The 27,688-nt window shown below is 38.0% G+C and overlaps 1 protein-coding gene across 3 annotated transcripts in view; it reads right to left on the bottom strand.

Annotated features, from left to right (window-relative positions):
* LOC133568694 (enhancer of polycomb homolog 1-like) overlaps positions 1-27,688 on the bottom strand; it is a 66,015-nt gene that overhangs the window by 29,728 nt on the left and 8,599 nt on the right. The window contains exon 1 of one of the 3 annotated variants that reach the window (XM_061920781.1): positions 22,787-23,278. The exons of 1 other annotated variant lie outside the window; for it this stretch is intronic. In XM_061920781.1, coding sequence (XP_061776765.1) covers positions 22,787-22,939 — 153 coding nt within the window. In that variant the 5' untranslated portion in view covers positions 22,940-23,278. Of the gene's footprint in view, positions 1-22,786; positions 23,279-27,688 lie in introns of those variants that run through there. One more of the 3 variants, XM_061920780.1, reaches the window with a different exon arrangement.

The raw sequence follows: 27,688 nt of genomic DNA, 5'->3' as shown, positions 1-27,688 counted from the left end.
TTATTTGACAGCACTATTATGCCTAAACAATAATTACTAAAATCAATATAAGTAGTTCGGCATATGATTTTTGGGTTCGCATAACTGCCCAGAGAGTCATATAGCTGGTCAATAAAACAAAATCCGCAGATAAACGCAAAATAATATCAGTAAAATTGAAATAAATGTAAGTGAAATGTTGTGATTGCGGGGAGAAGAGACATTTATTTGGGAAAATAATGGGTCTGGTAGCGCTCATTCATCCTGGACACACTCGACAAACGTCAGCCATCCTGAACTCAATGTTGAGGGCCACTTGAAACTACGACAAAACTACGAAGCTAACTCTAAAAAGAACAATCCATACACTCATAACACATCTCCTCTGCTTGTTTTGTTGTAAGAAAATCATCCATGTTTTTCCTGAGGGACCTCTCCTGAAGGAATCAATAAAGTACTATCTATCTTTGTTACATTAATCTACAAACAGTGGTCACAAGTTGAGATACTGGTTTTTTTTTTGGCCTTTTTACTAGTCAAGCTGAGAAAAACACCACATTCACTACTCTAACAAAATAAAAGTTTCAAAAATGTACCTTAAACTTAAAGCACTTACTGATAAATTACCACAGTTATGCTTTGACCTAAACTACTGATCAAACTTGTTCAAAGATGTATCACACCAATAAATGTGAAGATTTTTGCATTTAATTAAACAATTTATTAAATAATTTTTGACACAGAAAAAGCACATTATGGTGGTAAAATAAGGGTAAAAGGTAAACAAATATAAAAAAAACTAAATTGTATTCTTTTTTTTAAAAAAAGCTGTTATTTTAAATTTATCATTATTTTACTTGTTTGTTACTAATTAATATTCAGTTTTTTTTCCAACAATATTTAAAATTGAGCTTTGGTGGTACAATAAATACTCATGTTTTCAAATTAATAAATCATGTAATTAATCGTGATTACAATATCATTTGTAATCATTATTGTTCTTTGGGTGCAATAAGAAACATACGTTTAATCATCTGCGATGAGGTAGCGACTTGTCCAGGGTGTACACCGCCTTCTGCCCGATTGAAGCTGAGATAGGCGCCAGCACCCCCCGCGACCCCAAAAGGGAATAAGCGGTAGAAAATGGACGGATGGACATTTAATCATAAGAGTTCTGTTAAAATGAAGCCAATTACATGTTTTGTGTTCTTTATTTAGAAAAGTATCAAAAAGTATTGAAATACATAATATATATTTTTGTACCAACATATTGGGTGTCTGTACAACTCTGGGTCAGACGTATGTGCAAATGTAATTATGTAGTCGATTATGTGCCCAAACAAACTATGCAGTGACGTAGCAAGTGGATTCCTAATACTTAGGGAAGATTACACAGCTCTACACCTTTTTACTTCCTTTCGAGGATGTAGTGTTGGTGGGTGAGGGCTATTGGTAGTGAGTGAGGGCTAGTAATAGTGACTGAGGGGGTGTATTGGGCCTAAACATGCCATTACAGAGTGTGATCATTAAGTGAAATCAAATGAAAAAATAAGATGCACAAAAGTCACACACACAAAGGAAGCATTTTTTTTTACTGCCCACATGATATAGAAGACATATGTCATTGGCCAAATAAAACGCTATTAAGCTGTGCTGTATGCTTAGCTTTTTCAGCTAACCTGTTACCAAATGGAAGAAAAAAATAGCACAGATTTTTTTTTTTTTGTGGTACAGAACTTTTTTTGTAGAAAAATGAAATTTCTTAAATATTACATTGTCATGATCACTCAAAAAAGATACATATGTGCACTCATACATGCACAAAATGCCATCATAAAGCAGACTGTAACGCTCAAACACAGAACATCTCTAAACTGTGCTAACACCGTCACTAACATGAGTGTAGGGCTCGGCGATAAGGATCAAACAAAACTCATATCCTGATATAGTTTGGCCCGTAAACTAACCCATCCAACCATCCATTTTCTACTGCTTGTCCCTTTCGGGGGATGCGGGGGGGGGGGGGGGCAGGGATGTTGGAGCCTATCCCAGCTGCACTAGGGCGGAAGGCGGGGTACACCTTGGACAAGTCACCACCTCATCGCAGGGTCGATAACTAACCCATAAATGGAAATATCTGTTGACATAACTAAAAATAGGGCTGGGCGATATATCGCTGGTTTGTCTCTGCGATATAGAAAATGACTATATCGTGATAATCGAGTATACATTCTCACGCAGTTGCTTTTAGCTGCTGGCATAACACTACATACGTTTCCCACTCTCTTGTCTCTTTCTCAGACAAGCGCACCTTCTTACATATGTCACGTCATACATCACATACTTATACACCCTTGCAGAGCAGAGAGGTAGCAGCATGACTAACGTTAGCCGTGGTGCGAGCGGTAATACAAGAGAAAGAAGGTGCGAATCTGGAAACAGATGAAGGAAGAATTAATTCCCAAGAAAAACATCAGGGGGTCCATCGTCTGGCGGTGGTTTGGTTTCATGTGGGAATATGTTGAACAGACAACCGTAATTAGTAAAGTGTGGCGCAAAAAGTAGCATTACTGCTAATATGTAGCATCATTTGAAAAGTCCCCTACTAGAGAATGAAGAGTGATTACTCTGCATGTAAACATCTCCATTCGCCCACACCATCAAAATGCCGAGGCACAAACATTTCCAGATCAACACTTTATGAAAAAAATTGTCAACAACAAAAGGAGATAATGTCCGCAGTAACCTACCACATAGCGAAGGACATACACTTTTTGGGGGGGTTTGGTGCTAGCGGGGTGTATAATATAGCCTGTAAGAGTCATGGATGCATGGCATTCTGGGTAATTGTTATGTTGCATTTATAATGTGGTACAGAGCCGATGTTCTCCCGAAATGTGTGTCATTCTTGTTTGGTGTGTGTTCACAGAGTGTGGCGCATATTATTAAGTAGGGCTGTGAATCTTTGGTTGTCCCACGATTCAATTCAATATCGATTCTTGGGGTCACGATTCGATAATTTATCGATTTTTTCGATTCGATTCTCGATTCAAAACGATTCTGTATTCATTCAATACATAGGATTTCAGCAGGATATACCCCAGTCTGCTGACATGCCAGCATAGTAGATTTAAAAAAAAAAAAAAAAGCTTTTATAATTGTAAAGGACAATGTTTTATCAACAGATTGCAATAATGTAAATTTGTTTTAACTATTAAACGAACCAAAAATATGACTTATTTTATCTTTGCGAAAACATTGGACATTTTGTTGTCAAGTTTATGAGATGCGATGCAAGTGTAAGCCACAGTTACACTATTGTTGTTTTTTAATTATTTTTATAAATGTCTAATGATAATGTCAGTGAGGGATTTTTAATCACTGCTATGCTGAAATTATAATTAATATTGATACTGTTGTTGATAATATTCATTTTTGTTTTATTACTTTTGGTTTGCTCTGTGTCGTGTTTGTCTCCTCTCAATTGCAGTTCTGAGTGTTGCTGGATCAGGTTTGGTTTTGGAATCGGATTGCATTGTTATGGTATTGCTGTGTAGTGGTTTGTTGGATTGATAAAAAAAAATAAAAATCGATTTTTAAAAAATGATTCAAGTCGTATTTGAATGAATTTTTCCCCACACCCCTATTAGTAAGAGTGTTAAAGTTGTTTTATATCACAACCTTCAGTGTGATCTGTATGGCTGTTGAACAAGACCCCTGGTTTACGCATAGTACAAACGTCAAGCGAATTCTTTGTTAAAAAAATCTGGAATTTTATTTTTAGAACATATCACCAAGGCCTACAGATACACGTAAACATGTTAGCATATTAGCTAATGCTAACTATGCTAACTTCATTGCATTACAATAGCATGTACAAATATGCACGAACACACTCCTAAAGACATCACACATGGGACAGTTTAGTAAATATGAAATGTATTACCAAAATTTGTGAAACTTACAAACATTGCCTGTACTGATGAATGAAGAGCTCTTTTGAGCAGAAACACAATGGACCATTTTACTTCTGGTATAAGGCATCAAAACATTTTCAAACCACAATAACTGCAGTGAACAAACTCGTACAAAAGATGGCGCCATAGCACAAACAAAACTATTTCAGTATTCTGCTTAGGTTTAATGAAAACTATTGAACACAACACAATATGACCATTAGCAGGAAAAGTGCAGGAAAAAAGTAGCTGCTTATAATCTGGGGTTTACAGGAAACTGTGTTAAACTATTTTATCATTTTTAATAAAACCTGGCTCAAATACTTTGGTGTGTATAAGTACTTTTTGAGCAGATTCAACAAAACCATGAAATTAATGATAATTTTGGTCACAATAAGCATGTTATTAAATTGTTTAGGGGTGTAAAAATTGATATAACAATTGTATGTTGTAAAACAGAATGAAGAATTGGTTTTAATATTGTCAGTGATGTCCTGCAGGCAGTGGAAACTGACACATTGACTTGAATAAAAATGGAAAGAGTCTGCCGTGTGCAGGTGTCGTTCTGCGGTTGTTTCAAATCCAGTGGAAATCCGAGGTAATATAACAAAAGAGAGAACCTTCCCTTGCTAACAATGCGCCCAAATCTATGGTTAGCTCCTCCCCGTCTGCAGCGTTTTAATTTTGGCTTGTTGTCGGAGCCTTGGGCTAGCGTAGCATTCGAGCTCGAAGAAGGATTCCAGTGTGGGTTGGATTTAAAAAATCTGAAAATGCTGCACTCTCAGTTTAAGGTAGCCCGATCAGAAAACTTCTCAAAGTATGTCAATCAAGATTTTCACGAGAAGGTAAGATTAAGAAATAAAAGTTAGACTCATGAGACGTCGCCCCCCGGGAGCAATCTTGAAGCTTTTCAAGCAATGTTAACAGTCTTAATTTAAAAAGTGCTCAAAACAACTTCATATAAAATATGCTGTTCTTAAGCCAATGTTCAATTTTCTAGTATCGATAAAATCAGTTACTTTTTAAATTGATGTTATATCAATATGTATCTTCTGGAAGGCTAACTAGCCGAGCACAGATCAATTTTCTTCAATCTTTGATCGATAAATCAATTAAAGTTGAAGCAGCCTTGCTTAATGTACATTCTAATAAAACAGCTAAAACATTCTGAAATAATTTAGTCTTTTAGATTGCGTACCGTAAATTCTGATCTATAAGGCGATACTTTTTTCCTAAACTTTGAACCTTGCAGCTTATAAGACTGAGCGGCTAATTTATAGAGTTTTCTTCGCTAACGGCAATAATAAAACTTTTATAGAAAAAAAAACCCAGCAAAAACACTGCAAAATATCAGAGTACATAAAGGGCCTATATCTTACCACTAAAAGCAGATACAAGCAAAAAAAAAAAAAATCAAACTACGCAATGGAATCTATTCCTATACGTTACGAATCAACATTTGTTGTGATCTCTAGGATTATCAATCGGTCGCATTCCCATCATGGCAAACTATCTAGCCCTCCAGACGTCATGATGGAAGCTTGAAAAAGCACAAAGGGCTACAAACTATTGTGTGTGTGGCTGAGTCAAGACTCCCCCATATAAATCATGCATAATTTTTGCTCGGGTAAAGTTTGTGTTTATGATTTAAGTTTGTGTCTACATCCATGTTTGTTGCCTTATTGTTGTCGCATGTGAGTTTGTCCCCGTCTTTATCAAAATATAACTATGGATATCAACAGAGTTTACGTGCTGAAAGCTTCACTTATGATAGCTGACTTTGGTAAAAGCTAAACTAGTTTAGGTTTTGCTCCCATTTGATTTTTTTTTAGTAAGACTTGTAGAGTTGGTTCGTTACAAAACACTCATAGCAAAAATATGTTCCAAAACTCAGAAACAAGATAAAACACAAATATAAAGATAATACTTAAATTGGAAATATTAAACCTTAAAATTATATCAAACAAAGTGATATCTGCAAATTCTGCTGCTTTGGACTGGAGTGTGTGCCACTAATTTACTCATTGTCTTTTGTAAATCCTTGACATCTTTGGCCCTTCTTGATCAGCTCTTGAACTCTGAATAAACATTTATCCTTTTTGTGATTAAAACTGTTCCATTAGCCTAAAACAACACAGGCATAGTAGGGCTGGACAATTATTTGAATTTTGCTTACGGCCTCTCATGATCATGATGGTTGGGTCTACTGGAATTTTGGGATCTCATCACTGTTACTACTTTTTGACACAGCTCTAATTAATAATCACTATATTAAAAAAATGACATAACGTAAAGGATTCCTGCATTGAAATAACCACAGACGGAGTTAGAGCTGGGCGATATATCGATATACACGATATATCGCATTTTTGTCTCTGCGATATAGAAAATGACTACATTGTGATATTCGAGTATATTTTGTCACGCAGTTGCTTTTAGCTGCGGGCATTACATTACAGGCTATTCAAGCTCTTTTCTGTGTCTACTCCTCACAGACAAGTGCACCTTCTTACACACGTCACATACTGTCACATCATACGTCACATACGTATACGACCTTGCAGAGCAGAGAGGTAGCAGCATGGGTAACGCTAGCTGTGATGCTGGCGGAGTCGTGCGGGTGGTAATACGAGAGAAAGAAGGTGCGAATGAAGGAAGAATTAATTCCCAAGAAAAACAGTAGGGGGTCCATCATCTGGCGGTGGTTTGGCTTCAAGTGGGAATATGTCATACAGACAACCATAATTTGTCAAGTGTTAGCCAAAAAATAGCATTACTGCTAATATGTAGCATCATTTGAAAAATCACCTAATAGAGAATGAAAAGCGCTTACTTCGTATCTCAACTCTGTTCGGAGATTGACATAACTGTGACTGGATTGCAGTTATTGTGAAGAGAAGAAACATTTGTTTAGGAAAATAACATGTCACTCTCATTCACCCCCTAAACAGTAAATGTCGAAGCGGTCACTTGAAACTGCGGCTTAACTACAAAGCTAAAACTAACAAGAACAATCACTACGTCATGACAAGCCTGACAAGTGTAAAATTCATGCGCAAAACGCACAAAAACACACAGGATCACAGTGTTCCATGCAGGATTATACAAAGTAGGGATGTAACGGTATACCGTCCAATGATAAATAAGCCAAACTAAAATTCCGAACGGTTAGTAATACCGTTAAATTTTAGAAAAAAACTTTACTTCTTAATGCATTTTATTTAGGTGGCATTGCTCATGTGTTGGAAACGCAGCAGCAACGGTGCCTCCAAAGACAACGCATGCACACTAGTGTGGTTTGCAATCGCGGAAAAAACCCAACGACATTTGCCTTTAAGATGTTGCCCTCCAAGTAAAAGGGACAAATTCTGAAATCTGTGCGCATTTTGGATTGGTAAAGCCTGTCGAGGGTAAAATAATTGAAGATAGGCCCGCAAAGGAAGGCAACATTTCAAACGTGATGAGCCAACTCTGGAATCACCATCCTCAACATTACAGTGAGTTCAAAGTAAGTAACTTGTACATCCGAATGCATGATGGAAAGTGTTTGAAAATGAACAGGTCATCATTTGTCTGTCAAATGTTCTATAAAATCACACTTTATTAGGTGTAACCAAAAGTTACCTTTTTTGGGCGCCATCAATGAGAGCAAGAAGTGTGTGCGCACGACGCATACTGCGAGATTGACTTATGTTTGTGTTTTGTGCTGTTAACGACTGCTGCTACTTTAAGTTACTGTTAAAACTTAGTATTAAAAAAAAAAACTAGCAAAAACACAGCAACATGTTCTGTTTTTAGAAGAGGAACATCAGGGTTAGTGTGTCAGATGAGTATGATAATAATAATACATTTGCTTTTCCCTTATTTGCAGAGTGGGCCTGCAGCGGGGGCAAATTTGATGCCACGGTTACAGTACACCATCATCTACCAACATCACACATATGCCGTCCAGAAGCAGCTGCTTAAGCTCCCTCGTCAAAAATGGCAAAAGACCTCACTGCAGCGCTGTCATATTTCATTGCCAAACTTTCTAATAGTTGGTGTTTCCTCATATGTGTGAGACTTGACCTTTTATATATCAACACTATTTTTGTATACCCGGATAAAAAGTGCAGCTACATTTAGGGCTGGGCGATATAGCCTTTTATTAATATCGATATTTTTAGGCCATGTCACGATACACAATATATATCTCGATATTTTGCCTTAGCCTTGAATGAACACTTGATGCATATAATGACACCAGTATGATGATTATATGTGTCTACTTTAAAACATCCTTGTTCATATTGCATTAATATATGCTAATTTTAAACTTTCATGCATAGAGGGAAACCACAATTAAGACAATGTACCAAAACTGTATTTATTAAACAGTTATTAAGCAGTGGCAAAAACATTCATGTCATTTCCAAAACAGAAAGTGCAAGATTGTCAAACATTTTAAAACAAGCTATGAATTAGGGCTGGGTGATATATTGATATATAGCGGGGTTGTCTCTGTGCGATATAGAAAATGACTATATTGTAATATTCGAGTATACGTTCTCACGCAGTTGCTTTAAGCTGCAGGCATTACACTTCAGGCTCTTCTCACTCTTTCCTGTCTCTCATTCTCACAGACAAGCAGGCGCACATTCTTACATACGTCACATACGTGTCCGCCCTCGCCCAGCAGAGAGGTAGCAGACCGGGCTACGTTACGAGTGGGAATACGAGAGAAAGAAGGTGCGGATCTGGTAACAAATGAAGGAAGACTTAATTCCCAATAAAAACAGCAGGGGATCCATCGTCTGGCGGTGGTTCGGTTTCAAGTGGGAATATGTCGAACGGACAACCGTAATTTGTCAAGTGTGGGGCAAAAGCGTTGCTATAAAAAGTAGCATTACTGCTAATATGTAGCATCATTTGAAAAGTCACTCGCTAGAGAACGAAGAGAATTTCATAACGTCCGTCGTAACCTACCACATAGTGAAGGACGAATACCATTTGATTTCCTATTATGCAGCTAATTTTTATTTGACACTTAAAATGTCTCTGACAATCTTGCACGTTATGTTTTGGAAATGACTTGAATGTTTGTGCCATTGCTTAATAACTTTAATAAATACACTTTTGGTCAACTGACTTAGTTGTGATTTCCCTCTATGAATGAAAGTGTAAAAGTAGCATATATGAATGCAGTATGAGGAACAATGTTTTAATGTATACACATATAATCATCATACTGCTGTGATTATATGCATCAAGTGTTCATTCAAGGCCAAGGCAAAATATCGTAATATATTGTATATCGCGATATGGCCTAAAAATATTGCAAAATTTAAAAAAAGGCCATATCGCCCAGCCCTGCTATGAATGCACTTTTGTGAATGATGTCACCAAGAGGACATATCAAAACAACACTAAAGTGTACTTTTTGCACAGAACGCCACTACAATAGTTTAAAACAATTAAAGTGCACTTTTGTGCATGATGTCACAAGATATTTCAATACCTGTCAAATAAAAATGATCTGCGTAAAATGGTCCCTGTGGACGTTATCTCCTTCTGTTGACTTTTTTTTCATGCAGTGTTGATCTGGAAATAGTTGCTTCAGCATTTTGTTGGTGTGGCACCGAACGGAGATGTTGACATGCAAAGTTTCAAGCACTCATTCTCTAGCAGGTGACTTTTCACATGATGCTACATTAGCAGTGAAGCTACATTTTGTAGCAACGCTTTTGCTGAATAAATGTTGAACATATTCCCACTTGAAGCCAAACCACCGCCGGACGATGGACCACGTGCTGTTTTTCTTGGGAATAATTTTTTTTTCCATTTGTTCCCAGATACACACCTTCTCTCTCTAGTATTACCACCCGCACCTCACTGTAAGCATCACAGCTAATGTTACCATGTTGCTACCGCTCTGCTCCGCGGGAGCGTGTGACGTTGCACAAGTGACGTGTGTAAGAAGGTGCGCTTGTTTTAAGTCTCAGTGACAAAGAGAGACAACAAAGAGTGAGAAACACCTGTCGTGTAATGCCCGCTGCGAAAAGCAACTGCGTGAGAATGTATACACGAATATCACGAAAGTCATTTTCTGTATCGCAGAGACAAACCCGCGATATATCAAGTATATCGATATATCACCCATCCATAGCTACATTACATCTTATGGCCATCATATGCCATCTTGCACATTTATTTTTATTTAGTTTCTACCATATTACTTTGTTTAAAATGCTTTCATATGCACATTTAATTTCTACTTGAGGAAAATAAAACAGTTATCTACAATAGTGTTTATTCTACAAAGTACATAATTTTGAATGTTTTATATATATTTTTTTATACAATTGAGTTAAGATTGAAGTATAAGAACTTTTTGAAAATTTTGAGCACATTTAAAAATACCGCGATAATAACAATGATAATTTTGGTTTCTCCGAAGGTTTTATCAATCACAAATACTGCCTCAGTTTGCACTCGGACAACTTTACCGCAAGGGGCTGTCAAAAGAAAGACTTCATGGTAAACACTAAGGCGAGTGTAAAGTTAAAAAGGTTAACTTCATCCTGTGCCATGTTTCCAATAAATGAGTTGTTTTAGTCTGTGAGTCCATAGAAACTTCACTTTTATCTCCCGCTGGGTGCTAGTTTGCTTGAAGCAAACCAGCACCCGACCAGACTCCTCCATCCCAAACACATACTTTGCAGGTCAACAAACGGGGCAGATATGTGCCCTTAGAAGCGTTAATGTGCAAGGAGTGTTCCAAAGGAGTCTCTTGGAGAGGTGGCTGACGAGTTAGCAAGTGTCGCTCGAATCGCTGACGGTGACGTCATCACCCTTATTGTTTACTAAAGCAGAGATGCTGATAAACGCGCATGCATCACCAGGCTCTGCTTTTTATCGATAGACTTATCAGATTTAATTTATTATTATCTATAATAGGGGACGGGGTGTCACAAATGTGGCCTGGAGGCCATTTGCGGCCTGCAGCTTGTTTTAAAAGGCCCACGGCACATTCTAAAAATACTATTAAAATAAACAAAAACATAACAAAAGTGGAATAAAAAAAGTTTACAGGTGAAATGTAATTTAGAAAAAGTTGCAATGTTGACTACTAAAACAAAGCTGTTTTTTTTTATTTAAAACTGTCATTTATGAATTATTGACCTTTCCAAGGCTCCGATTACTTCGCATCAAATGTTCCACTTTGAAAAATATTTTCTGTGGAAGATATCGTATATTTTGTGTTTGCAATTAACAAAAAAAAATGTCTTTGACAAAAAGGGCTCAAAACAAACATTAAAAAATAAAAAATTACAATTGACGGATAGATCTGAAGTTGATGTATGTATGCTGTATGTATTCTCTGGCCCACGAATATCATTTCATGACCGACGCAAAACACTTTTTACACTTTTATACTGAAATAAATACATCTACAACTTATTAAATAAAAATATGGAAAAAACTACCGCCAGCAGTAAAGTTTAGATCTATGAAGGAAAACTGAAATAAATACATCTACAACTTATTAAATAAAAATATGGAAAAAACTACCGCCAGCAGTAAAGTTTAGATCCATTAAGGAAAAAAGAAAGTGAATTAATTTTTTTAACTAAACATTTATATAAGCATAAAATGTGCTTTCTTTTTTATGATTTTTTAAAATCAATTAAGTAATGTTTATGACAACTTTTTTCCCCAAAACAAAATATAGAATGTGATATAACAGGATAATGCATACATTTATCATTTGTTTTCAAAAAGGTTACAAAAAAGTGAGACCACCAAATTTTACTGTTGGACCCCATTTTTATGGCTTGATGGGGTCCCTGGCACCCCATTTCGAAAATTCATAGCGCCAACAGGGTCAGTGGTTAATTTGGTCTTAAAATAATGTTGACAATAATATCGTTCATCTCAATAATTTGTTGGTCAATATATCATCCCACAAACAAATTTTTATCGGCCCAGGCCTAATCAGCATGTCAGCCATCTAAGATAGTTGAAAGCCTGCAGCACTGTGTAAATCAACCTAAGACCTCACCCCAGTCTCTGGTAAAATAAGCAACTAAACTATTATATTTAACAAATGCACTCGCTTTGAACCTTACGACTAATTAGATATGCATGCATGCATGCATTTATGCTCGCACAGATCATGTACTGAGGCGTCACACACACAGAAACAAACAGCCTTGGGTCTCAACAGTCAGCAGCCAAAGCTAATCAGACTGTTTACTTGCCGCGTCCAACATTGCTAGTGTAGAAATACACTTGGATGAAGAGAACAGTCAAGAATACACAATAACACCACCCCCCGCCTCTTCAACGGTTGCACGTGGCGTGCTGAAATAGCTTTCTGAAATGAGCGCATCCATCACAGTCACAGCCACTGTCCCAGACGCTGCAAGTGACACTTAGCGTGACGGACAGCTACAAGGAAGTAGGGCGGCGGTCTGCTTGGACCAGTGAGGAGTGCATCACTTCAAACAAACTGCATGAGGAAACATGGTGGATATGTCAACAACTGCTAATATTCCACTTATGCTCGCCACGTTAGCGTTCCTTCCTTCACAGTACATGTTTACAAGTAGGGATGTTACTATCATGGTTTAATGTTGCCGGTACAAATACAAACCACATATATTAACTGTACATTCTTAAATGTATTCTTGGGGAGGACCATTAACAGTTTAAAAACGTTTAAAATATTTGTTTTTTGCCTTTAAAAGTTGCTTGTGTCCAGGGAATTATTACCAAACATTAACAAACACAAAAAAATGGTTATGCAGAAATAACTTAGATCTGATCACTCTAATATCGGGCATATACAGTACTACTACTACGCTTAGAGGGCATATGCCCTTTGTTTGGACCAAATCGGTCACAATCCTTATGAGACAGGACAATATTTTTTGCACTCTAATTTGTAATAATAGTCTTGATTAATGTGGCTAGCAATACAGCTAATGGGATCAATCCATTCTGCCTCAAAGGCCCAACACCAATGTTCCCTCTCACTCACTACTAGGGTTTTCCCATATACTGGTACTAGTATAGTATCACAGAACTAATGAATCAAAAACGGTAGTATACTCAGAAAAGTACCGGTTGCCCTTCTGCCAACGGGCATGACTACGCGCCGTCGTCACGTTGTGACATTGTTGGTTTTTCGAGGACAGGAGCATGTTCAACAGCGCACAACCACAGAGTACTTACAAGCAGACAGTGTGTAGACAGAAAAGGGAGAACGGATGCATTTTGACTTAGAAACTAACGATAAAGGTGAGGTTATAACATTGAAACGCAGCTCAGCAAAAGGGGCTTTAAAACATGGCTAGCTAGTTAGCAACTAACATCCATCCGCAGTCAGCAGTGTTTTAGCTACTTCAAAATCACTAATCCTCGCCTCCATGGGTACAAATAAAGTACATTTCTTCCAGGTATCATTCCTGCAGGACGGGGAATAGCTAAACATGCTTCACTACACACCGTAGGAGGATACAATAGCTCACGGGCGTCACCGCTAACAAAAGATAGTGCTCCAGAGTGTAAACAAATGCCAAGGGTGGATCAACACCTGACATCCACTGTGATGAAACCAAGTGCAAGAGCGTATCTGGTCGATACTACTACAATTACATTTACAATTACATTTATATTTTTTAGTCACAAAATATTTTTCTTTAAAAAAATTAAAAATAAACATAAATTTAAAAACTCAGGAAATACCTCCCTGGACACGTGTGGACTTTGAATATGGCCAATTGATTGATTGATACTTTTATTAGTAGATTGCACAGTACAGTACATATTCCGTACAATTGACCACTAAATGGTAACACCCGGATAAGTTTTTCAACTTGTTTAAGTCGGGGTCCACGTTAATCAAATCATGGTATGTATGATCTTGTAACTACTTGGTATTGGATTGATACCTTAATTTATGGTATCATCCAAAACTAATGTAAAACATCCAACAGAAGAATGAGTGATTATTACAATTTAACAGAAATGTAGATATATCATGTTGAAAAGGAAAATAACCAAATATTAACAGTATATCAACAAGCGGATGGATAATACCTTTATACAGCTTGTCCTTTATATTTTGACGAAATAGAATGGGAATGACAATTGATTGCTTACTTACTAAGAAAAGTTGTCTAGTGAGTTTACCATTTTATTTAAGGCCAAAATTGTTCTTCAATTGCAATAAGAACCATGTTTAATGTACCGTAGGATTTTTTTCTTAAAATAAAGACATGTTTAATCATTAGATTCTAAGACAAATACATTTTTTGTGGTCCCCTATATTTTGAAAAGTATCAAAACATATTTTGGTACTGGTACCAAAATATTGGTATCGGGACAACCCTATTCACTACACCCTCCAAATGAAGAAACGTAGAGCTTTGTAATCTTCCCTAGGTATTGGGACACCCCCTGCTACGTCCCTGCATATTTTATGTTTGGGCATATAAGCGACTGCATAGTTGCGTTTGCACATTTGTCTCACCAAGAGTTGTCCTAACACCGATATTTTGTTTTTCAATACTTTGATACTTTTTTAAATAAAAAGGGGACCACCAAAAATGTCATTTTAATTTTAACAGAAAATCTAATGACAAAACTTATGAAAACATATGCCAGCGACCCCTTGCGAACATAAAGGGGCAAATGGTAGAAAATGAGTGGATGTCTGTTTCTTAATGCACACAAAGAACAGTTTACAATTGTTTTACATATTAGACAGTTTGCCATAATCTAGAATTAGGTTACAATAGAAAGCTCTATTGATATTGTATCAAATGCTTCATAATGTATGGATGCCAATTTTGATTAGTAAATACTGAAAACAATAGGGTTAAAACTGCAAATAAGACAGCAGGTAAAACACACATTGTTTAAAATAAAACAAATTAAAAGTTTTTTTAAGCGCTTCCAGCGAAGAACTCCCCTGTTTAAAGCTCATATACCTCCCATATTGCGCTTCACGCACCCTCCTTTTTAACCTGTAGAAATTAATGTTTTGATCGTTATTCCTTTCGAAAATCTTTGCTTGTATGACACACGGCAACGCCACTGCCACACAGCAGCATAAGTGGATGAAAAACGTTTTTTCCCCAAGGGCAGTATTCCCAGTAGTACCTTTTTTTAAACTCATTAGTACCACGGTACTTTATTATTATTGATATACCGTATATCCTTGGTCCCAAACTGCACTCATGTTCGAAATAAACTTCAACCAACCAACCACTACACAACAAACCGAGCAGAAACAGAGTTAACAGCTGAGATTGTGTTATCATTTATCATGCTTCGGTTGAAAATTAATCAAAGAACTACACGTACAAGAAGCCGCCATCTCTGACTGTTGTCTCTTGTGAATTTTATGAAAGTGCTTTGCTAATGTTCGCAAGCTTTTTGTAAGTATTTTAGCCTAATTTTTATAGTATTTTTGCCCAGCTCAGTGGCATTGTGGTTTGAGTGTCCACCCTAAGACTGGGGTGTCATGAGTTCAAACCCAGGCCGAGTCATACCAAAGACTACAAAAAATGGGACCCACTGCCTCCCTACTTGGCACTCAGCATCAAGGGTGAGAATTGAGGGTTAAATCACCAAATTATTCCAGAGCACGGCACACGCTGCTGCTCATTGCTCCCCTCACCTCCCTGGGGGTGAACATGGGGATGGGTTAAATGCAGAGGACACATTTCACTACACCTAGTGTGTGTGTGTGAGACAATCATTGGAATTTTAACTTTTAACGTTAGCTAGCGTGGCTAACAGTACAAATTAACGTTACAAACTAAGGTGTAATAGAAATTGGGGAATTTTTTCTGGCCCTGCCTGAGCGACTCAGCATCTGAAATCCTTTACTCTGAAGGGCTAGATTCATACCACCTTCCCCTCATTATGACCACTTACCCCTACATGCAAAGAGTCCTTGGGACACCCCTACTCTCACAAGAACACACAAAATAGCACGGTTTCCCCTAGACTGCCAAGATACCTGCGGCGGTGGGGCTGTGGTTATGGGTGTCGTTATGACGTCACCGAATAATTTGTGTACTTTGCTATATTATATTTGTTTAAAAAGGCTTACAAAATGTATGCACACATTTAAAAACAAAGGTAATCATAGCGTAACCCATCTATCAAGAGTCATATCATGTCGCCATTTAAGGTAGAGTTAAACGAAGCAAAAACAATGGAGCAGGTGCACATGTGGACCGACAGTTGAGTAGAACAAAGTGGAATAATATACAATTAGAGTCCATTCAGACAAAATGGAAAAATCCAACTTTTGCTGTATATTTTCGAAACGATTGTGTTTGTCAGCAGTATAAATTCAACAAAAGAGAACACGCTGCACATTTCAACTGTAGCAGTGTGTGTGAGAGAGATGCTGTGGTTCTCCAGCAGGACCACGTAGACAGCGACCTCATTTGTAGCCAAATGTAAACAATACAAAGCTTTGATCCAAAAATAAACAATGCACGTGTTGAGAAACTTTTTACTCCACCCTGACACAAGTTACAATACTAAAAGATAACCACGCCAATGGCTTCTAGCAGCTGACCACTGCGCAATGATTAACAAATTTGCAGGGTGCAAATTTACCTACTATGCAATGTCGACTTTTCGTAACTATTAGTGCCTGTTTTTGTGTATTTGAAATAATCGAAAATTTGAAATCAAACCATGGAGGCACAGCGGAGATATTTATAAAACAATCTTGCCTTCCTTCATACTTGCCTCAAACCAGCCGGTTGGAATTTCCCTAATTTGTGACGTCAGCGACTATCTCTATATATATGGTTAAGTTTTACAAAAATAGCTTTCGCGAGTCCGCCACTGTAGTCAATGAGTTCCTTATTTTTTCCTCTATCCTCTTGTTGAGTGGCAGACTGGCTTGCACATGCGCATAAACGTATTTTTCGGACTATAAGTCGCAGTTTTTTTCAGAGTTTGGCCGGGGGTGCGACTTATACTTAAGAGCGACTTATGTGCGAAATTAACACATTACCGTAAAATATCAAATAACATTACTTAGCTCATTCACGCAAGAGACTAGACGTACAAGATTTCATCGGATTTAGCAATTCGAAGTGACAGATTGTTTGCTAGACGTATAGCATGTTGTATATGTTAGTTATTTGAATGACTCTTACTATATGTTACGTTTACATACCAGGGACCTTCTCAGTTGGTTATTTATGCCTCATATAACGTACACTTATTCAGCCTGTTGTTCACTATTCTTCATTTATTTTAAATTGCCTTTCAAATGTCTATTCTTGGTGTTAGGTTTTATCAAATAAATTTCCCCCAAAAATGCGACTTATACTCCAGTGCGACTTATATGTTTTTTTCCTTCTTTAGTATGCATTTTCCGCAGGTGCGACTTATACTCCGGAGCGACATATACTCCGAAAAATGCAGTATGCTAAAATCCTCTGCTATTGCTATATATCGGACATCACATGCCGACCATTAAATATGCATGGTGGTCAAGCTAGCCCTGTTCTCAATGTGTACTAACAAACCTGGATTATGCGAATGGCAACCCAATCTCTCGAGGGTGTGTGTGCAGCCGAAGAGGACCCTTCGTATTGCGCATGCGCCAGTCTCAACGTGCGGGGTACAACCCGAAAACGCATACCATTCATTAAAAACTTTGCAACATTTGTAATGAAGGATATTGTATAGTGTCTTCACAAATTCAAAAAACAGAACACTTAAAAGTGCATCGATGGGGACAAAAAAGAACATTTAAGAAGGTAGCTAAGAAATGTACAATGCTGGCTATATTCAGACTCCCCAACGAAATTATGAATGAGATGAAAGAGGTACATTAAAGGGGAATTGCATTTTTTCGCCTATTGTACACAATCATGAGACAAGAACACATATACATATATATTTTTTTTTTTTACAATTTTTAAAGATACAAAAAAATTATTTGAAAGATGTGGCTAATGGGAATCACCTTCAAAGCGCTCTCGAACAACTTCAAAACCCCCAGCCATGTTTTATATAGATAAAGCAAGTGTGTGTGTGTGTATATATATATATATTTCTTAGAGGTGTGGGAAAAAAATCGATTCGAATACGAATCGAATGTGTTGTGCGATTCAGAATCGATGCAATTTTTTTAAAAATCGATTTTTTTTATTTTCATCAATCCAAAAAACCACAACACAGCAATACCATAACAATGCAATTCAACTCCAAAACCAAACCTGACCCAGCAACACTCAGAACTGCAATAAACAGAGCAATTTAGAAGACACAAACACGACACAGAACAAACCAAAAGTAGTGAAACAAAAATTAATATTATCAACAACAGTATCAATATGAGTTATAATTTCAGCATAGCAGTGATTAAAACTCCCTCATTGACATTATCATTAGACATTTACAAAAAAAAAAAAAGAACAATAGTGTCACAGTGGCTTACACTTGCATCGCATCTCATAAGCTTGACAACACACTGTGTCCAATATTTTCAAAGATAAAATAAGTCATATTTTTGGTTCGTTTAATAGTTAAAACAAATTTACATTATTGCATCTAGTTGATAAAATATTAGCGTTTACAATTATAAAAGCATTTTTGTTTTTTAAATCTACTACTTTGCTTGCATGTCAGCAGACCGGGGTAAATCCTGCTGAAATCCTATGTATTGAAAGAATACAGAATCGTTTTGAATCGAAAAAATATCTTTGAATCAAATCGAATCGAAAAAAAGATATAATATCGAATCGCGACCCCTAGAACAGATATTGAATCGAATCGTGGGACACCCAAATATTCGCAGCCTTAATATATACATATAAATCCAGTTTAGATAAGTATTTAATCTTGGATATAGTATACAATCCTCCATATTGGCAGACACATTCATTTAATTCAATTTCATTCCAAGAAATTAAACAATATTTTTCCATCCGACAAAAAACACCCACAAACGCTGGCTTACTCTAACAACAATGCCATGTTCCTTGTAAATACAGTTTAAAAAAAAGAAAAGAAAAAAATGCTGGCTTCCGCTGGAGAGACCTGTGTCTGCTAGCTAGAGCGCCCCCACCTCTCCCAGTGTGGCGATTCAAAGTACTGCTGAGGCATTGACCTGCAAGTTGACAATATATCACCCCCTACCTTGAGGCAGAAGTACTTGCTGCCTCTAGACCTGCCTTTTCCATGTGGCAACAAGCATGCGCCCGCAATCACGCACACGCCCAATACACACTGTGTGTAGCCGTGGAGGCCCCGCCTGTGTCTGCCTCACTTCTCATCTGCTGCCTTGTTTTGATCAGGAAGCATGGAATTTCCACAATTTTGACCATGAAAATTATCAAGATAAACAGGAACCACACCAAAATCACATAGAAAGCATAAACCAAAAGAGAAATATTAAAACGTATTTTACTGTATTACTTCGTTTTGGAACATCTCATGGTTAAGCCACCTGGTGTCCTCCCCTGACAGCACGTCACACACACACACACACACACACACACACACACACACCTTGCAGTAATATTCTTACGTAACTAAGAGCTTCAGTTAAGTGAGCGCAGACATTAAAGTGACAGCATCATTTCTTCTGTCTGCAGACCTGCTGTGCCATCTGACACACTGAACCCGACACGTGCAGCCACACTGGAGGCAGAAAGCAAACACTCAGGACTATGATGACCTGCCATGAATGATGCTGCTCATTACTCAACTGCACATTTGGCATCCTTCAGAGGGTACCAGGCTGAAAATGAAAGCCCCACTTTGTCACATTGATGTTAACAAAATGATGCGAGGAACAATAACACTGAATGGTTCCCATTGTAAAATATGAGGTCTACATCCTACAAAAAAAATTGGCAACCACGCTATAATCTGACTCATTTACTGTGTTCTTCTAGGTGAAAAAGATAACCTACAAACATTCCATCACTATTCACTGTACATATACTTAAAAACTGGCCTAAGAAAGACTGCATGGTGTTTGTTATTTAAAAGAACCACCATAAGTACATGGACATCCATCCATCCATTTACTTCAGCTTATCCGAGGTCGGGTCGCGGGGGCAGCAGCCTAAGCAGGGAAGCCCAGACTTCCCTCTCCCCAGCCAATTCGTCTAGCTCTTCCCGGGGGATACCGAGGCGTTCCCAGGCCAGCCGGGAGACAGTCTTCCCAACGTGTCCTGGGTCTTCCCCGTGGCCTCCGTGCCCTAAACACCTCCCTAGGGAGGCGTTCGGGTGGCATCCTGACCAGATGCCCAAGCCACCTCATCTGGCTCCTCTCGATGTGGAGGAGCAGCGGCTTTACGTTGAGCTCCTCCAGGATGGCAGAGCTTCTCAACCTATCTCTAAGGGAGAGCCCCGCCACACGGCGGAGGAAACTAATTTCGTCCAGTTCATTTCGTCTGCTTGTACCCGTGATCTTATTCTTTCGGTCATGACCCAAAGCTCATGACCATAGGTGAGGATGGGGACGTAGATCGACCGGTAAACTGAGAGCTTTGCCTTTCGGCTCAACTACTCCTTCACCACAACAGATCGGTACAACGTCCGCATTACTGAAGTATTATTATTCAAAGTATGCTTGTGTTTTTATATGAATGAATGACCACGTGTATTCGGTGGGCAGTACTACTCAGTGGCTTAGTGGTTAGAGTGGCCGGCCTGAGATCGGTAGGTTGGGAGTTCAAACCCCGGCCGAGTCATACCAAAGACTATAAAAAAATGGGACCCATTACCTCCCTGCTTGGCACTCAGCATCAAAGGTTAGAATTTGGGGTTAAATCACCATAAATGATTCCCAAGCACGGCACCACTGCTGCCCACTGCTCCCCTCAATTCCCAGGAGGTGATCAAGGGGATGGGTCAAATGCAGAGGACAAATTTCACCACACCTAGTGTGTGTGTGTGACAATCATTGGTACTTTAACTTTAAGGTTATCAAAACATTAGCAACCTTGCACATTACAGTCACAGTTGTAAGCATCTTGTTAAAACAATACTCCTGTGGCAGTGGCACATGTTTAAATGAACATGTACTAAGTGTATTAACAACAACATTACAGTTGTGTCCGTAAACCAAGCACATGCAATCATGATAGAGTGATTAAAGGTTGTAAGACACAATGAAAAACGGCACATAGTGTAAAGCTGTGGTTCTCAAATGGGGGTACGCATACCCCTGGGGGTACTTGAAGGTATGCCTAGGGGTACGTGAGATTTTTTTTAAATATCTTAAAAATAGCAACAATTCAAAAATCCTTTATAATTATATTTATTCAATAATACCTCACAAAAAGTGGTATTTTCCTGTAGCAGTTTCATGTCTTCCTTGACCGCTATTCCCCGCACCTACTCTGTTTTTAGCAATCAAGACTATTTAAGTTGTTTAAATCCTTCTTTGTGAGGATATTGTTGAGTGTTATGTCCGGATGTACTTTGTGGATGCCGTCTCTGTTCCACAAGCTGTAAGTCTTTGCTGTCATCCAGCATTCTGTTTTTATTTTGCGGCCAATTCAGTTTTTGTTTCGTTCTGAATAGCCTCCCCTAACCTTCATTGCCCTTTCTTAGGGGCACACTTTTTGTTTATTTTTGGTTTAAGCATTAGACAAATTTTTATCTGCAGACTACCTCCAGCTGTCGTCTGCATATTGTGATCACGACAAATCATTGTGGTCGTTCCGACATCTCCAAAGCTACCTACTGCCACCTACTGATATGGAAGAATATTACAGTTACTCTGCCGTGCTCTAGACCAGTGGTTCTCCAAAGGGGTACACATACCCCTGGGGGTACTTGAAGGCATGCCAAGAGGTACGTGAGATTTTTTTTTTTTTAAATATATTCTAAAAATAGCAACAAGTTTAAAGTCCTTAATAAATATATTCATTGAATAATACTTCAACAAAATATGAATGTAAGTTCATAAACTGTGAAAAAGAAATGCAACAATGCAATATTCAGTGTTGACTGCCAGATTTTTTTTGTGGACATGTTCCATAAATATTGATATTGAAGATTTCTTTTTTTTGTGAAGAAATGTTGATAATTAAGTTCATGAATCCAGATGTATCTCTATTACAATCCCCAAAGAGCGCACTTTAACTTGATGATTACTTCTGTGTGTGGACATATTTATAATTGAATCACTTGTTTATATTTCAACAAGTTTTTTGTTATTTTTATATCTGTTTTTTTCCAAATAGTTCAAGAAAGATCACTACAAATGAACAATATTTTGCAATGTTACACAATTTAATACATCAGAAACTGATGACATAGTACTGTATTTTACTTCTTTATCTATTTTTTTCGACCAAAAATGCTTTGCTCTGATTAGGGGGTATTTGAATTAAAAAAATGTTCACAGGGGGTACATCACTGAAAAAAGGTTTGAGAACCACTGTGTAAAGCATGGCTGCAGTGTTGACATTCCGGTCTAGTCGTGGCACACAGGCCAACACACGAGCGCCCTCTAGCTGTGCTCCCACGCCACTACGCCAACACAAGGCCCGGTCCCTGCCAGACGACACAAAATGTCGGAATCGCCCAGGTCACATGACTCCTTTGTACTCAGAAAGCCACCTCACGCTTAAACCAAACTACAAAACTGGGCTAAGGCATCCAAAATCGTCAAAACGTGCCCCTGCCTTGTTTAATATGCGATCAAAACCCAGAATATGTGCGGATTACAGCGGGAATCCGTCGTGTTTGTCGCGGAAAAAAATGGCCGCCATTTTGTGATCGCTTGCGCAGAAAAGAAGAGGGTGTCTGTGATGGTGGAAAAGCACATTTAGGACATTGTGGAAGAAATAAAAGCATACCGATTCCTCTTCTTTCTCCATCCCGGTCGGCATCTGCGGCACTGCCCGGTTAATGGACGCATATTCGTGCAGGTCGGGTAAATCCTCACAGCGGAAGACGGGCAGCGGCTTGGTAGCGTCCAGCGCCCGCGCCCGAAACGACAATTTACTCATTTTGTTTTCACAAGTCCGCCCGCAAAAGATGTCTACAAGATGTCCTAATATCCACCGCGGTGACGAGTGAAGCTTTCATGGATGATTCTGTGCGGTTAATCGCTACTCTGACGTTCGAATGCTTGTAGCTTGTATGTAGGGCGTCGCCAGCGGAGCCCGGGGGAAGGCCCGGATCTCGGTCGCTCTCTCTCGGACTGTTTCTTTCCGGCGCTCCGCTCCCTAGCGTTGGCTCAGTGCGCCATGGCCAACATGGCGGACATTTAAAAGTCTTTTGCCGTGTTTTGCTCGCAGCGGTCCAACCCCCAGCCCGCCCAGCGACCATTCCCGCGCGGCTCTGGGCGCGTGCGCGTTGCGGCCATGGGGGAGAAGGGGCCATCGGCGGCGCGCACCGCCACAAACTAATACTATGATTGAGATTTAAACGTGAAACAATACAAATACACATTTTGTGTACAACTCGAGCTTAAAAACTCGTGACGTAACTTTACATCATATGAGCGCTTATAAAGCTATATCGCAACACAATAATAATATAACTTATTAGAAATAAACAATTGAAAACTTTTTTTTTCAAAAAGCACGTTTCACCGATACAAAATATGCACAATAAAATTTTTCGAATTTATCTTTATAAAATCCATTTAACATATATTAAATGTAATTATATTGATAAAGGAATTTTCCGAGACAGTTTGATGAACACCACTGTTTCATATAATTTATCCTGAACCGAGTCATTGCCACTATTAATTATTTGGCTTTATTCAATAATGAATAAAGCAAAAATACAGTGGGGCAAAAAAGTATTTAGTCAGCCACCGATTGTGCAAGTTCTCCCACTTAAAATGATGAAAGAGGTCTGTAATTTTAATCATAGGTACACTTCAATTGTGAGAGACAGAATGTGAACAAAAAATCTTGGAATTCACATTGTATGAATTTTAAAGAATTTATATGTAAATTATGGTGGAAAATAAGTATTTGGTCAACCATTCAAAGCTCTCACTGATGGAAGGAGGTTTTGGCTCAAAATCTCACAATACATGGCCCCATTCATTCTTTTTTTAACACGAATCAATCGTCCTGTGTCCTTAGCATAACAATAGCCCCAAAGCATGATGTTTCCACCCCCATGCTTCACAGTAGGTATGGTGCTCTTGGGATGCAACTCAGTATTCTTCTTCCTCCAAACAGGACGAGTTGAGTTTATACCAAAATGGATACATGGATGATACAGCAGAGGATTGGGAGAATGTCATGTGGTCAGATGAAACCAAAATAGAACTTTTTGGTATAAACTCAGGGGACAGGACGATTGATCCGTGTTAAGGAAAGAATGAATGGGGCCATGTATCGTGAGATTTTGAGCCAAAACCTCCTTCCTTCAGTGAGAGCTTTGAATGGTTGACCAAATACTTATTGTCCACCATTATTTACAGATAAATTCTTTAAAATTCCTACAATTCCTGGATTTTTTTTTTCACATTCTGTCTCTCACAGTTGAAGTGTACCTATGATGAAAATTACAGACCTCTGTCATCATTTTAAGTGGGAGAACTTGCACAATCGGTGGCTGACTAAATACTTTTTTTCCCCACTATATTGATAAAGGAATTTTTAGAGACCGTTTACAGCACAAACAACAACAATGCTGAACACTACAGTTTCATATAATTTATCCTGAACTGATTCAGCTTATCATGTATACCAGGGGTCACCAACCTTTTTGAAACCAAGAGCTACTTCTTGGGTACTGATTAATGCGAAGGGCTACCAGTTTGATAAACACTCAAATCAATTGCCAAAAATAGCCAATTTGCTCAATTTACCTTTAATAAATAAATCTATATGTATATAAAAATAGGTATTTCTGTCTGTCATTCCGTCGTACCTTTTTTTTCCTTTTACGGAAGGTTTTTTGTAGAGAATAAATTATGAAAAAAAACACTTAATTGAACGGTTTGAAAGAGGAGAAAACAGGAAAAAAATGAAAATTAAATTTTGAAACATAGTTTATCTTCAATTTCAACTCTTTAAAATTTGAAATTAAACCGAAAAAAGAAGACAAAAACTAGCTAATTTAAATCTTTTTGAAAAAATAAAAAAAAATAATTTATGGAACATCATTAGAAATTTTTCCTGATTAAGATTAATTTTAGAATTTTGATGACATGTTTTAAATAGGTTAAAATCCAATCTGCACTTTGTTAGAATATATAACAAACTGGACCAAGTTATAGTTCTAACAAAGACAAATCATAACCAGAACCAAAATTTTAAAAAATTCAAAAGACTTGAAAGACTTCTTCCCACTCCTTTTTGGACATGTTGAATTGTAAACATGTCATTGTGTTAAGTACATCACCTGTTTGTATAATAAAAATAAACTATTGACAACATAGATATTATAACATAGTGCAGGTTTTAGTCATATCAACAGCAATATTAGCAATGCTTCTTTAAAGACCAAAAGATCTGACTCCTTTTCGGACATGTTGAATTGTAAACATTACATTGTGTTAAGTAAATACACTAAATACATTATAAAAAGCATCTATTGACAAGACTGTAGTGTTGTTCCGATACCAATATTTGGGTATTGGTACCAAAATTATTTTGATAGTTTTCGGTACTTTTCTAAATAAAGGGGATCACCAAAAAAAAGCACTATTGGCTTTATTTTAACAAAAAAATCTCATGGTACTTTAAACATATGTTTCTTATTGCAAGTTTGTCCTAAAATAAAAGAGTAAACATACAAGACAACTTGTCTTTTATTAGTAAGTAAGCAAACAAAGGCTCATAATTTAGCTGCTGACATATGCAGTAACATATTGTGTCACTTTCCATTCTATTTTGTCAACATTATTAAAGAGAAGTGGTAGACAATGAATTATTAATCTACTTGTTCATTTACTGTTAATATCCGCTCACTTTCTCTTTTAACATATTCTATCTACACTTCGGTTAAAATGTAATAATCACTTATTCTTCAGTTTGATACTTTACATTAGTTTTGGATGATACCATAAATTTGGGTATCAATATGATACCAAATCGTTACAGGATCATACATCCGTCATTTTCAAAGTCCTCATGTGACCAGGGACATATTTCCTGAGTTTATAAACATAATTTATATATTTTTTTAAACGAAAGTAGATGTTGTCATGTACTTTTCAGAGGCGGTATAGTATCAAATATGATTCATTAGTATTGCGGTACTATACTAATACCGGTTTTACCGTACAAACCTAAAGCACTGTTAAAAATGGCGCAAGTTTGTAGCTGAGATAGGCGCCAGCGCCCCCCGCGACCCCAAAAGGGAATAAGCGGTAGAAAATGGATGGATGGATGGAAGTTTTAGTCATAGCTACAGCAACATTAAGAATGATTCTTCAATGACCAAAAGATTGTGAAAGCCTACAAAATATAGCCTATCCATCTAATACGTGGGTCTCGACTTTATTGGTGATTAACAGTTCAAACAATGATTTTAAAAAGTCATATTTATGTTCAAATTAGTAATACCAGTTACCATTCTAATATTACATTTACAAATCCACCAAATTTAAATGTATAACATCCGCACCTGTACTGAAAGACAATAAACATTGAATCAACCAAACAAGGTGAAGTATCTCTCTGGACGTTCATGCATCCAAGTCATTTTATTCTCAGAGGATGCAATCAATCACAACTGGACTGTTCAGATTGTCTAAGAAGCTGTTTCGTATCTCATCCAAGTAGACTTCATCAGTTCATGCTCATTGACTTAGGCTCAATTTGAATTCTCCCTCCTCCCCTCCCCTCCCCTACTTCAACCATAGCTCGGTTGGTAGAGTGGCCGTGCCAGCAACTTGAGGGTTGCAGGTTCAATTCCCGCTTCCGCCATCCTAGTCACTGCCGTTGTGTCCTTGGGCAAGACACTTTACCCAACTGCTCCCAGTGCCACCCACACTGGTTTAAATGTAACTTAGATATGGGGTTTCACTATGTAAAGCACTTTGAGTCACTAGAGAAAAGCGCTATATAAAATATAATTCACAATAATTCACAATTCACAACCACCCCCATGGCACTAGCATCTCGTGTCATGGCAAAGTATTGCAACGATGCATACGGACATCGCTCCAGTCTCGCTATGTCATCAAGGCTCGCTGTTTGCCAGCAGTGACGTAAGGCAGATGTGACAAATGTTTGTTTACTTTCAAGAGGCTGTCACACATAGGGTTGAATATGAATCATATTCGGTACTATACCGTCTCTAAAAAGTACCGGAGCCCCACCCTCCGCCGTGATGTCATTGCTGGTTTTAGGAGCAGACGAGCATGTTCCGCAGCACACAATCACGGAGTACTTACAAGCAGACACGGTGTAAACAGAAAAGGGAGATTGGACGCATTTTGGCTTAAAAACTAACGTTATAATACTGAAACACCCTCAGGAAGAGGTGCTTTAAGACATGGCTAGCTAGCAAGCTAGCGGTTAACATCCACCCGAAGTCGGCTGTGTTGTAGCTACTTTTAATTCACTAATCCTCGCCTCCATGGCGACAAATAAATTACGTTTCTTACAAGTATCATCCCTGCAGGACAAGGAATAGCTAAACATGCTTCACTACACACCGTAGCTCACTGGATGCACCGCTAATGACCCCGTACCTGAATGTAAACAAATGCCATTGGTGGATCTACACCCAACATCCACTGTAATGATATCAAGTACAGGAGCGTATCTAGTCGATAC

Source organism: Nerophis ophidion, linkage group LG14 (genome assembly GCF_033978795.1).
Source record: "Nerophis ophidion isolate RoL-2023_Sa linkage group LG14, RoL_Noph_v1.0, whole genome shotgun sequence".
NCBI classification, from domain to species: domain Eukaryota; kingdom Metazoa; phylum Chordata; class Actinopteri; order Syngnathiformes; family Syngnathidae; genus Nerophis; species Nerophis ophidion.
The sequence above is the reverse complement of the archived record's forward strand: the minus strand, read 5'-3'. Positions and strand labels throughout refer to the sequence as shown.